Source organism: Diceros bicornis, chromosome 4 (genome assembly GCF_020826845.1).
Source record: "Diceros bicornis minor isolate mBicDic1 chromosome 4, mDicBic1.mat.cur, whole genome shotgun sequence".
NCBI classification, from domain to species: domain Eukaryota; kingdom Metazoa; phylum Chordata; class Mammalia; order Perissodactyla; family Rhinocerotidae; genus Diceros; species Diceros bicornis.
The window spans coordinates 81,319,249-81,331,430 of record NC_080743.1 but is presented as its reverse complement, the minus strand read 5'-3'; the positions used below and the strand labels follow the sequence as shown (position 1 = coordinate 81,331,430).

Sequence of the window (12,182 nt, the reverse complement as noted above, 5' to 3'; positions counted from 1 at the left end):
CCTACCGCAGTAACTATATGTTAGGGACTGGTCAGTGTAAGCTGGCCACTGTTAGGAACTCTCTCTCACCCCTCTTTGTAGCACCAATATCTAGTATAATTGCAGACCTTCTTTTTCTTTCCCATTCTTTTCCTCCTTTCCTCTCTTCCTCTAGTTGAGACATAGGATTTTGGAGTCTAGGGGAGAAGTGAAGCTGGAAATGTGAATTTGAAAGCAGTCTGATACCGTATGATTTCCTTCATTAAGTAGTAGATAATAACAACGATAAACAAACACGTAGAGACAGAGATTGGATTGGTGGTTACCAGAGGGGAAGATGGGAGGGATGAGGGAGGAGGGTGAAAGGGATAATTCGGTACATGTGTGTGGTGATGGGTTGTAATTAGTCTTTGGGTGGTGAACATGATGTAATCTATGCAGAAATAGAAGTACAATGATGTACACCTGAAATTTTCACAATGCCATAAACCAATGTTACTGCAATAAACAAAAAATTAAAAAAAAAAAAAAGAACTCAAGGCCCATGAAGGAGACAGTCACAGGAACAGAATGAAAAACAAGGTGCTGAGTGCAATGACTTTGCAAAGGAATTGTCCACCCCTGACTGTTTAACCTGACAGTTAAAAAGAGTTGATTTCTTAAATGTTTCATGGAGAAGTAAGCCTGAGTCGTTAATAAAATAGTAACAATAATAAAACTAACTTCTATTGAATAAAAAAAAAAAAAAAAAGAAAGCAGTCTGAATATAAATGGTATTTAAGACTATGGACAGGAGAGGGTTACCTAGGGTGAGTGTTTAAAGAAGAAGTCAGCAAAGGAGACTTAGGAGGAATTGTCAGTAGAATAGAAGGCAGATAAGCAGAGTGTGTTTTCAAAGAAGCCAAAGGAAGTGACACACAAAGAGAGGAGGTGGTCAGGTCTGACCCATGCTTATAGGAGACAGAATAATATAAGGAATGAAAATTGGCCTCTGAGTTTGACAAGATGACCACAACTGTAATTAGCGTGCTTGGGACAAAGGCCTGATTGGAGTGGGATGAAAAACATTGGAAGTGAGGAATAAAGATTGTGACTTTAGATACTTCTTTTGAGAGACTTGATTGTAAAGGAAAGCCGAGAAGTGAGGGATGGCTGGAAATTTTAAATTATAGGTGGGCATATATATATATTTTTTTTTGTGAGGAAGATCGGCCCTGAGCTAACATCTGCCAATCCTCCTCTTTTTTTTTGCTGAGGAAGACTGGCCCTGGGCTAACATCCATGCCCATCTTCCTCTACTTTATATGGGACGCCGCCACAGCATGGCTCGACAAGCGGTGCGTCAGTGCGAGCCTGGGATCCCAACCTGCGAACCCCGGGCCGCCGCAGCGAAGCACGTGCACTTAACTGCTTGCACCACCGGGCCAGTAGGTGGGCATATTTTAAATATTAAGTAATTTAAAAACTCATTTATATGCCAATATGAATAATATGATATAGAGAAAGAAGAAATAGATAATGCAGAGAGAGGGAAAATAATTGCAGGAGAAAAATTACTGTGTGACTGAAAAGAATAAGATCCACAGATAGTTTGATCAATTGGCCTGAGACAGCTGCATGATCTGTCTGTCATTGTGATGTCACTGGAAACAGTGTTTACATGCAGATACACATTTTAAATTAGTGATGGGAAGATGAGGTAGGGCTCATCTGATAACTTCTATTTTCTCAATGAAGAATGAGCAAGGTAAAGTGTTTGGACTGGGAGAAAAGGGTATAAAAGATTTAAGGAAAGAAGAGAAGCTATAAAACAGTCATTTAGGGGAATGGAGACTAAAACTTGGGACAAGTGGGGCCGGCCCCGTGGCTTAGCGGTTAAGTGCACGCGCTCCGCTGCTGGCGGCCCGGTTCGGATCCCGGGTGCGCACCGACGCACTGCTTCTTCGGCCATGCTGAGGCCGCATCCCACGTACAGCAACTAGAAGGATGTGCAACTATGACACACAACTATCTACTGGGGCTTTGGGGGAAAAATAAGTAAATAAATTACAAAAAAAAAAAAAATTTTTTTAAAACTTGGGACAAGTGTCCGGTTTCAAAGTTGGTCTGCCAGGGGAAAGTGTGCAAACCTGTTTTAAGCACATTTCTCACATGGACCCCATTTTTGGTTACTTATCAAACATTGTGCCTTCAGTTATACACCAGATCACTTCAGCTCTCACTCACCGTTATTTTCCACTCTGATTCAGACACCTAGAAATTTCTATCTCACTCTTCAGCTCATTCATGCATTTAAAAACATTTTTCAACTTATATTGTATTTTACATTTCCATGTGTTTGCGTAGAAGAGTTTTCCAAGTGTTTTCTAGGGGAATAAAAGTAGAACTTCCACTCTACTTCTGTGTTTTTGTTTCACCATTTATAAAATGGAAGTAATACTATCCACTTGCAGAATTGTAGTTAAGAATTAGAATGATATGTATAAAATACTGGCCTATCAGAGGCAATCAATAAATGATAGTTGTAATTATTATTACTACTAAATATTATTTTGTCCAAAGAGTAAAAAGACCTTACTTATACTCTGCCTTTTTTCCCAGATAAGGTTAGCTTTTGAAATTGTACTTTTAACAATACTCATTTTTTTTTTTTTTAACTTTAATGCAGTACAATGTTTTTAAGTTTCTTGTGCATTAGTTTGGTTGGAATGTAAGATGCTTTACTGAATGATAATTTTTTTGTATTCTGGGTTATATAATTTTTGGGGGGCCTTGATTATGTAATGCTTGAGAAAGAATAGACCTCAAATAGAAAATTTGTTTCCTCATGAGACTTTATTTTTATTACACAAGCAAAATTATAATTAATAATATAATTTGAAAAACCCAAATAATAACACTGAGGGGAAAACAAGGAGTAATAAAGCCAACACATAACTTGACAGGGAGTTTTAAAAACTGTCACAATATTATTCGTATCCTCTTTGTCTACTAACGTGTTGCTGAAGACTATAATGTTTTGTGGTAAAGCATTATATCAATTTGAATAACTAAATACTAAGAAATGCTAATCATATAATTTTAGTGTCAATCTGATTTTGTTTCCAAATGAGAATGGCCATGGCCATACTTGATGTTCTCTAAAAGAATATGGATACTACCAAAATCAAGGTTCAACGTGTAAAGGAGAAATATGAGATACTGACAAAGTGAATCTTTATTCAACATCTTCCATGCTTGTCTGCTCTAGGGCATGTATCTCTCTTTCAGGTAGTAACCCATATTCATTTAGGAAAGACTCCACATCCCCAGCAAAAAATTCTTCAGCAAACTGTTCAGCAACACTAATAAAATTGCTTAAGAGTTCCCCACCTTTGTAGACAAGCAGTGTGGGGAGTACATCTGAGGAAAAGCGGTCCCCAGCACCTGTATCAGAAGCTTTTATTTTACAAAACTTGACCAAAGGGTATTCAGCTGCAAGGGATGTTAAGCTACTGTTTAGAGCATCGCAGCCCTTAATACCATCTTCATAAATGTGAACGACAATTGTGGTGATCTTCTGCTCCTTTTCGATGGTTTCTAGGAATTGCTCCCCAGTTTTTAGCTCATACAAAAACCCATATCTAGGCCCAAAACTCAGCTTCTGGTGCATATCTTGCATGCACTGTCTACGGTATTTACGAAGGCAATTTTCATCTTCTTTGTCTCGGTGGATTAGCTCATATTCTTGAATGCTCATCTGGGAGTAGACAAAAGAAATGATAGAGATCATTCAGTCAGAAATTTATATACCTTAGACACACCAAACCCATTCTCAACTCAAGGGGTTTGCATTTGCTGTTTTCTCTCTGCCCCCATTCCTGATGTGGTCTTCTCCTTCACCGCCTTCAAGCCTTGTTCAAATGTCACCTTCTTTGATTACTCTACCTAAAAGAGTCCCCACCTCATGCTTTCTATTTCTTATGCTAGTTTATTTTTCTTCATAGCAATAAACACTACCTGAAATTGTGTTATATATTTGCTTAATTGTTTAATAGTTTTTATAATTGATGTGTTCCCTGGAGGCAGGAATTTTATTTGTCTCATTCATCACTCTTCCATATCTGGCACATAAAAGGGATTCAGTAATTATTTCATGATTAAATGCATGCATAACTATTGCTGAATATAGTTGAGCCACGAGATGGTCATGGTCTCAGTCAGAAATGGGCCACTTAACTCCTTATCACTTTGGGTGAAAAAAACCCAGCAAGGTCTACTCTGGAGTGACTTTCATTAAAAAAAAAAAAAGTATGCACACACACACACACGTGCACACGCACACACATTTAAATTTTGTCCCCAGCAAATGCCTTTGGACATTAGTGTTTCCTCCACAAAAGCTGTTAAAAAGATTATATCTCATCACTTACTGATTTTCTGGAATATATAGGATGGAATACAAGCAAGACAGCTTTTACTACTATTTGGAGTTTATCAGATTAGTCAAGAGATTAACGCTGGACCAGCAACATCAGCATCACCTAAGAAGTTCTGGGAACTGCCAACTTTTGGGCACCACCCTAGATCTACTGAATCAGACCTGTAAGGGTGAGGCTGAGCGTGCCGTGTCTAAACAAGCCCATCAGGTGATTCCTGTCCACTGGTTTAGGCTAAAGTGAGAAAAGACCTAACTTCTGTCTTCCAAGACAGCTACTTTTCACTATGGCTGGAGTATAAAATTACCTGCAGAGCCTTTCTTACTAGCTACACCATTATTAACTTATTCAATAAAATGTTAAACATCCTTTCCCCCTTTCAGAAAAAAAAGATATAAAGGAGCGATGATGGGACATAGTTGGATTGAGAGATGTGGAGCAGCCCAGAACCAGGGAGGTTGGACGGCTCCCCAGGGGTATCAGCTGCTACTGCCTTATCATCAAGTAGCCTCTCAAACAGCAACTGCTGATAATTTTAAAGTAGAGAGTTGAGATGACAAGAAACTAGTATTTATGGAAAATCTACTATGTTTTAGGTACTTTACATAGATTATTTTACTTAATCCTCACAACCAACCTATGAGGTAGATATTATTACTCTCATTTTGCAGAAGATACTGAGACTCAGGTTAAGTAGAAGTATCTGATGCTTTCACTACTTCCTTCTTTTGTTTCCGCCTCATATTTATTTTTCTAATGTCCTCATTCTCTTTCTTATCATATTATTTTTTTTCTGCTTTAAGATTATTGTCCCAATTCAATTTGTTTTAACTCTAAAAATTATTCAATGTTTTGTATAATTTTTAAGTTGCTACCATTGTTCTGTTAATTTAACAGATTGAACCACACAAATATTAATTTACAGATGCGTTTGAGCATTCTTATGAGAACTTGTTCCATTCACATATTCAGGCATAGAGATATTTAGGCATTCAGATGCATTTTTAAAGCTTAACCTTAGTACAGCATCTTTAATAATTATAATGTCTCACATTTGTATAGCATTTTAGATGTTTCAAAACACTTTTCACATTTATTTTCTCTTCACATCCCTTTAAAACAAGTGAAGGAGGTGTTGTTACAGTTCCTCAGATAGGAAAACTCAATTGTCTCATCCATATCACATAGTGACTCAGTGAAGGAACGAAAACCTGAAAACGAGATCTTAGACTTGAAGATTTTTACAATGACCAGAAACCTAGAACCAAGTATATTTCTGATGCACAGTCTGTGTTAAGAATCAGGATACAACAACTCATATATGCTGGTTTGGAGATATATAATCCGCTAAAGCGATTTTTCCCTACGATGAAAATCACTTTATGGTTTCTTTTATTAACATTGTTATTATTGTTGTTATATAAATAATACATGCTAATTATAAAGATTCAAAAATGACCTAAAAGCTAAAGGAAGGAAGGAATAAACACTGAAATTTCACCACTCTAATATTCTGAGATAATCTCTATTAACATTTTAGAGATCACCCTTAATGTATCTCTTTATGCACATAGACACACATATTATACAACAAGTAAATAAGTGAGATTTGTTTTTTCTAAATACTGCTTTAAAACAATCATGGATATCTTAAAAAAAAATGTGTGACTTATTCTGCTTACTTTCTTCTTCTTCCTTGGAAAGTGGAAGTTGAGAACTCTCAACCAATCCCACTCTTCCAAATAATCAATATTGTAAACTTAGTGAGAATCTTTCCACACCTTTCTACGTACATGCTCATATAATCATATAAGCATAATAACAAATACAGTGGGTTTTTTCCATTGCTCTAGAGAATGGGATCATATATGTAACTTAAAATTCTCTGTATCTTGCCTTCTTATAGTGTGGAACTGCCTCTAAGTCAACTCAGGTATTTGTAACTCATTCTTTTAATAGCTGCCACATATTTCTTAGTATGGAATGACTTCATAGGCATTCACTTCATTCCCACCTTTTTTTTTGCCAGTACAAACAATACTGTAATAAATATTTTTGAAATATATCTGTATTTTATAATGTTTCTAAAGTGATTCTTTAGAGTCATTTAGACTAAAAAACACATTGTAAATTATTTATTATTGATTTTTCCTTATCTTACCTTTCTGCTGAATCTTTCTTTTGAGTCTTTGTCATCTCTGCTCTGAGGAGAGGACATTTGTTTGAGAATCTCCTTCTTGCTAGGTAGAATTGAATCACTATCTTCACTCTCTAATTTAAATTTTCTCCAATCATTTATTACTCCTTTGGGTCCTGGAATAAAATTAGAAGCAAATTGTTTCTCTTTTTATTTTCAAAAGGGCTACTTATGCAACTGAAATTTGTATATGTATCACCATGGGAATAGACTTGTCATCTTCTGCATCAGAAACAAACATTTTGTTTGGACTAGAAATTTCTGACTGCCCTGCTTGTAAAAATGTTCTCTCACATTAATCTTGTTAAATGGGTTTTGGCAACGAATCTTTCTGAAACATCAGCGTTAATGAAAATACAAATTATGCACTTTGAATTATTGGCAAAATTTGGGGGTAAAGATATTAAAAAATTAGAGTATAGAGGGAAAACTAGAATTTTAGAAAATAGCACTTTTATTAAATAAGAAGCTTCAGCAATAAACTAAAATTGACACCACACTATTAACAAAGGAAACTAGGGTTGTTGGGGAAGCAAATTGAAATGTTATCAAGGTCCAGAAAACAATAGCACACAAAAAACAACCAGTGAGAAGGAGCCCTGACCTCAATTAAGAAAACTAAAATGGCTTTAAGAAAATTGTTACATAACCCTCCAATTCCTTCTAAGAGTCTTTTACAAATATAGAAAGAGTGGGATTTGCAGATTTATGAAAATTAATTAAATCAAGGATGATCTAGCCATAATTCTGATGTTCAATTGCCTTGATAAATAATAACAGTTCTTGGAAGAAGGTCTAAATTCTTGAAAATATGCAGTTTTAAATATCCTTCACTAAAGCTTAGCTGTATCCATACTTTAATATCACATTATATTTGTGGATATAGTTTCTCTTTCTGCGACGTATTACCTAATAATTTTTTATTGATATAATATATAATTTTAATATAAATTTATTTGTATTAATTATAGTCAAGCATTCAGGTTTTTTTTTTTGTTTACTTGTGTAGTCTTCATCTTCCAGATGTTTCCACATATACAAAATATGCATGTATATGGCATGTGTTAATGTGTGTAGAAACGGGAATCTTTTTTTCTCCTTTTTGTAAATGGCAGTATATTATACATACTTTTCCTCACCTTGTTTTTGTTTTTACTTCATAATATATCTCAGAGATTATTCTCACATACTTATGTAAAGAGGTTCTTTCTTTTTCTAAATAGAGGCATGCATTCCATCTTGTAGATATTAATTTACTTAAACAGTTTATTATTGATGTACACTGTTCCTTCCACTTTTTTCTATGACATATAATTCTGAGCAAAGAACCTTGGACATGCGTTTTTTTTCTATCTGTGCAGGTCTATCTATAGGTTATGGTAGTAAAATTGTTTGGTCGAAGAGTATATACATTTCTAATTTTGATATTGCTAAACTGCCTTACAATTTGTACCAATTTACACTCCTACCAGTTGTGTATAAGGGTGCCCCTTTCCAAAGTGTCTTATTAAACTTTTTTACTTTTGCAAACTGTGTGAAAAATGTCTCGCTATAGTTCTAACTTTGTAAGTGCCATTTTTTTTCTGTGAATGATCCACTCTGTCTTTTGCCCATTACTCCATTTGGTTGTTGGGTTTTTTCTTATTGATTTATAGGAGCTTTTAGTATATATTAATAGGAAATTAAGCCTTTGTCTGTCAATTGAGTTGCAAATGTTTTACTCAATTTGTTAAATGCTTTTTGGATTTTGTTCCTGGTGACTTTAGTTTACTAGACAGCAGACATTTCCTTCCTTCCTTCTTTCCTTCTCTCATTTCTATAGCTGAATTTATCAATCTTCCTTTTATGGTTTCTTGGTTTTGTGTCATACTTAGAAAGATATTCCTCACACTGCCATTATAAAATGAATTCCCATGCATTTGTTTAGTACTCATATGAATTCATTCAAACTTCTGGCTAAATTTAAAGGTTCTAATTTGTATCATTAAAAGAGAGAAGGAAATATTAGTCAAATAAGATTCAATAGAGTTAAGAGAAACCAGATTTTTATAATTTAAGCCATGCTATTTGACTTCTCAGTAGTGGCATATAGACAGCCACACACAATTTAACAGATTAAGAAAACAGGCTCTGGATGAAATGAATTGAAGTCTTAGGTTTTCTGGAGGAATATCGAAATTCATTTGATTTAATAATGTTTTATTACTCCCCTTATTTCTTTCAGATTCAAAAAATTAAAATTAAAAACTCAGTTTATTTATTTACCTTTTGGTCTATTATTGTTTACAATTGCGAGGAAAGCCCATAGTGGTGGGAACTAGGTGAGAGGAAAGTGGCTTAATTATAGTGTAGACAGAGAGGTCTTGTGATAGTTGGCAGAAAAAATTTTCAATAATTAGTGGTTTTCTTATTCTTTGACATCTAAATAAAATTGTTTTAAGAGTATTTGATTTCAAATTAATTTACCACTCAAATATTTTTTAGATGATTCTATTAAACCATTCAAAGATATTACTTAAATTTCATATTGGATAGTGGCCATAAGAACATTAGAAATCTCTAGATTTAATTTTAGTTTAATAATTATTTTTTTTCTTCTAGCTTTGCTTACCCGTATGTGTGGCCTGTCCTTCAAAGTCTTCCTCCAAACTTTGTCCTTTGGCTTCTTCCATTTTAGGGGTTGGATTCGATATAAACTATAGGACGAAGTTACAATTAAGTAATGATGAACTACAAATAAGTAATGATGATAGATGAATTCCAGGATACATATATATACACACACACATACATATATATACTTGTGTTGCCAAGTTCCATAGTAGGTTAAGGGTTATCACTAAGGGGTGAAGTGTTTACAATGTTTCTGTCTACATTATAAAACAGCATTAATTTAATACTTGTATTATTAAAGATATCTGGACCTGAGGATTTTACATAATACATAGTTTTTTTTTTTTACTTAAAAAGCCTTCAGTTTAGGTTTATGTACTTAGTGAACATTTTTTATTCACTTAAAAAAATTTTTTATTACTGTTAGTTAATAAATTTTATAAAATTATATCCCAATATTTTATATAATAAAAATGTTTTAATTGGTAATAATTATATACTTATAGTATAATATTTTTTCTTTTTTCTTTTCTTTTTTATTACTGTTAGTTACCAAACTTCATAAAATTATATTCCAATATTTTATATAATAAGAATGTTTTAATTAATAGTAATTATATAATTACTTACTATGAATACTTACTATGTGCCAGGCATTGTTCCGATTATTTTATGTGTCAAAATAATTTAATTCTCACACAGCTGTATGTGGCAGGGACAATTGTTAATGCCATTTTACAACTGAGGAAGTTGAAGAACAGGGAGTTTAAGTTACTTATCCAAGATCACATAGTAAGTGGTAGAAAAAGGATTTGAATCTAGATTTGATTTTAGAGCCAAATCTTAAACCATTATACTATTATGGAAGTTAACATACAATAATATAATCATTTTTCTCAATATGGTTTGACAAATCCAACTTCTGAATTGGCATTAAAGAATGATGGTCTAAGGAACAGTCCTATTCAAAACCTAACACCATAATTTCTTTCCATACCATAAACCAAGTTTTGGTGATGTTACACATCAAGCAAATGAAAACAACCAGTATCTATGCCTACAGAATTTTGAGAAGCTGAAATACATCACAAAATCTACCAAAAGCATATGGAGTTTTATTCATAGGAAACTCCTTGATGCCCTCATGTAGAACCTATTTGTTCTTAGTTCACACTCAAATCCAACATATTTGCTTATTTATCTTTCCGTTATCTGGAAAACTCTATTATTATACATACTAACATATTCCCTGTGGAATCCACAGAGTTGTGATTTTCTTGAAATTTTCAACTCAGGGAGGATATACTGACAGTGGATATATTCTTTTTACTCTTCCTTCTTCCTCTACCTTTTCCCCTTTGCCTCTTTCTTTCAAAGTCAGTTTTAAGCGATAATGTCATCCAGCTTGTGCTTTGATCCCATCTTAGTTTTTTATTGATTTACGCTTTAGCCTTAGACGTGGTCTGTTTGGTACATTCCCAAGGCACAGAATGGTAAACCAGAAATCTTTGTCTTGATTCCTTTTTACTTTGACTTCTGCTTCCAACATTTGGACTGGTCTCATAATTTTATTGTTTTCCTCCCTACAGTCCCTACCTGGAATCACTGGAGGTCAAAGATCTTTGATAATTTGATTTTACTCCCTTGAACAAAAAAAGAATTTTAAGAAAAGGCTGTCAAGGGAATAACAATCCATTCTCCAATATTTGTGTAACTATAAGTGCAATAAAAAATATTAAATTTAAATGGATTTAGTAATGAAAAAGAATAAAAGAAAATGGACATAAGTAAATGTTGGACAAAAGAGGGTACTTAATTACTCAGTGTAATTATTTAAAAATAATTTTTGCATCTAAGAAAAATGAATATTATTAGTTTGCTTCAAAAGAACACTAAAGAACAAAGTAATGGAAACTTATTTGATAACTTCAATAGCTGTTTAGTCCCCAGAAAAGTAGACACCCAGCCAGTCTTTTTTATTTTGCAAGAGTAGACAGTTAATTTAGGGTAGCTGCTATTCACAATAAATATAAATAAGGTTTAAGAAAATCTAAAAATAATTTTATTTCAGATATTGAAGAGACAGAAGCATAGCTTGCCTCCTGACTTGCTTCTTACCAAGTTAGTTGGAAATTTAGTGAAGAAAAAGATTTCATTTTTCAAAAAGACTTTTGCCAGTTTCAAATAATCTTTTTACTGAAAAGATAATCCAGTTACTTGGGAAAAACCCGATTCATTGACTGAATTAGTATATGTTAAGAAGAGACTATATGCCAGGCATTTCCCTGGGCTCTGAATTACATGAAGAACAAAACTCTTCCAGTGTGGCACTCACAAATACTAAGACTTAAATCAGCTCAGTTGCCTATTTAGTAAAAGACAGAGTCCATCCTTCCCGATGCCTTCATTTGAGTTAGAGTACAAAAATTGGTGAAATTTACCACTGTTTACTACTAGGAGAACCAGTGAACAGAGAGAGAAATTGGAAGAAAAATATTGAAACATGAGGCATATTTGCTTGCACTGATTGAAGACTCTAGAGGAAGACACAAGTCGAGTATAATTAGCTATTGATATATTTGATCTACACTCCTATTAACATCCCCTGTCATCAACTCACTCTGCAGTTTTCTGATTATCTCAAATAATTTATCTTCTTCAGAATTTGCATTAGTATCCTAGAATTAATTGAATTAATATTGGAAGGTGCTTAGATCCTGACACATAGTAAGTGCTATATGAATTTGTAAAATAAAGTAAAAATATATCTTTTATGTTTGTATACACAATGTAACAGTCATTTAAAAAATATGATCAACATTTGGTTTGCAATGGTATTATTAGTGGTTAAAAAAATACCATGTTTGCTTTAGGTTAAAGGATTTAAAATAACAATAAGATTATTACAAGACTTTGTGTGATAGTAAACTCATCTGTATGTGATTGGAAATTGGTGACAAGGTAGGGCAAGAGAC

At 33.6% G+C, this 12,182-nt stretch overlaps 1 protein-coding gene across 1 annotated transcript; it reads right to left on the bottom strand.

Moving 5' to 3' along the window:
- Window positions 1-3,179: 3,179 nt before the first annotated feature.
- PDC (phosducin) lies at window positions 3,180-9,284 on the bottom strand. The gene is made up of 3 exons (XM_058538072.1): window positions 9,206-9,284; window positions 6,559-6,710; window positions 3,180-3,718 (listed from the first exon to the last, which is right to left on the bottom strand). Exons 1-3 carry the CDS (start codon window positions 9,264-9,266, stop codon window positions 3,197-3,199), a joined length of 735 nt encoding a protein of 244 aa, XP_058394055.1. The 5' UTR covers window positions 9,267-9,284; the 3' UTR covers window positions 3,180-3,196.
- Between the last annotated feature and the right edge of the window lie 2,898 nt (window positions 9,285-12,182).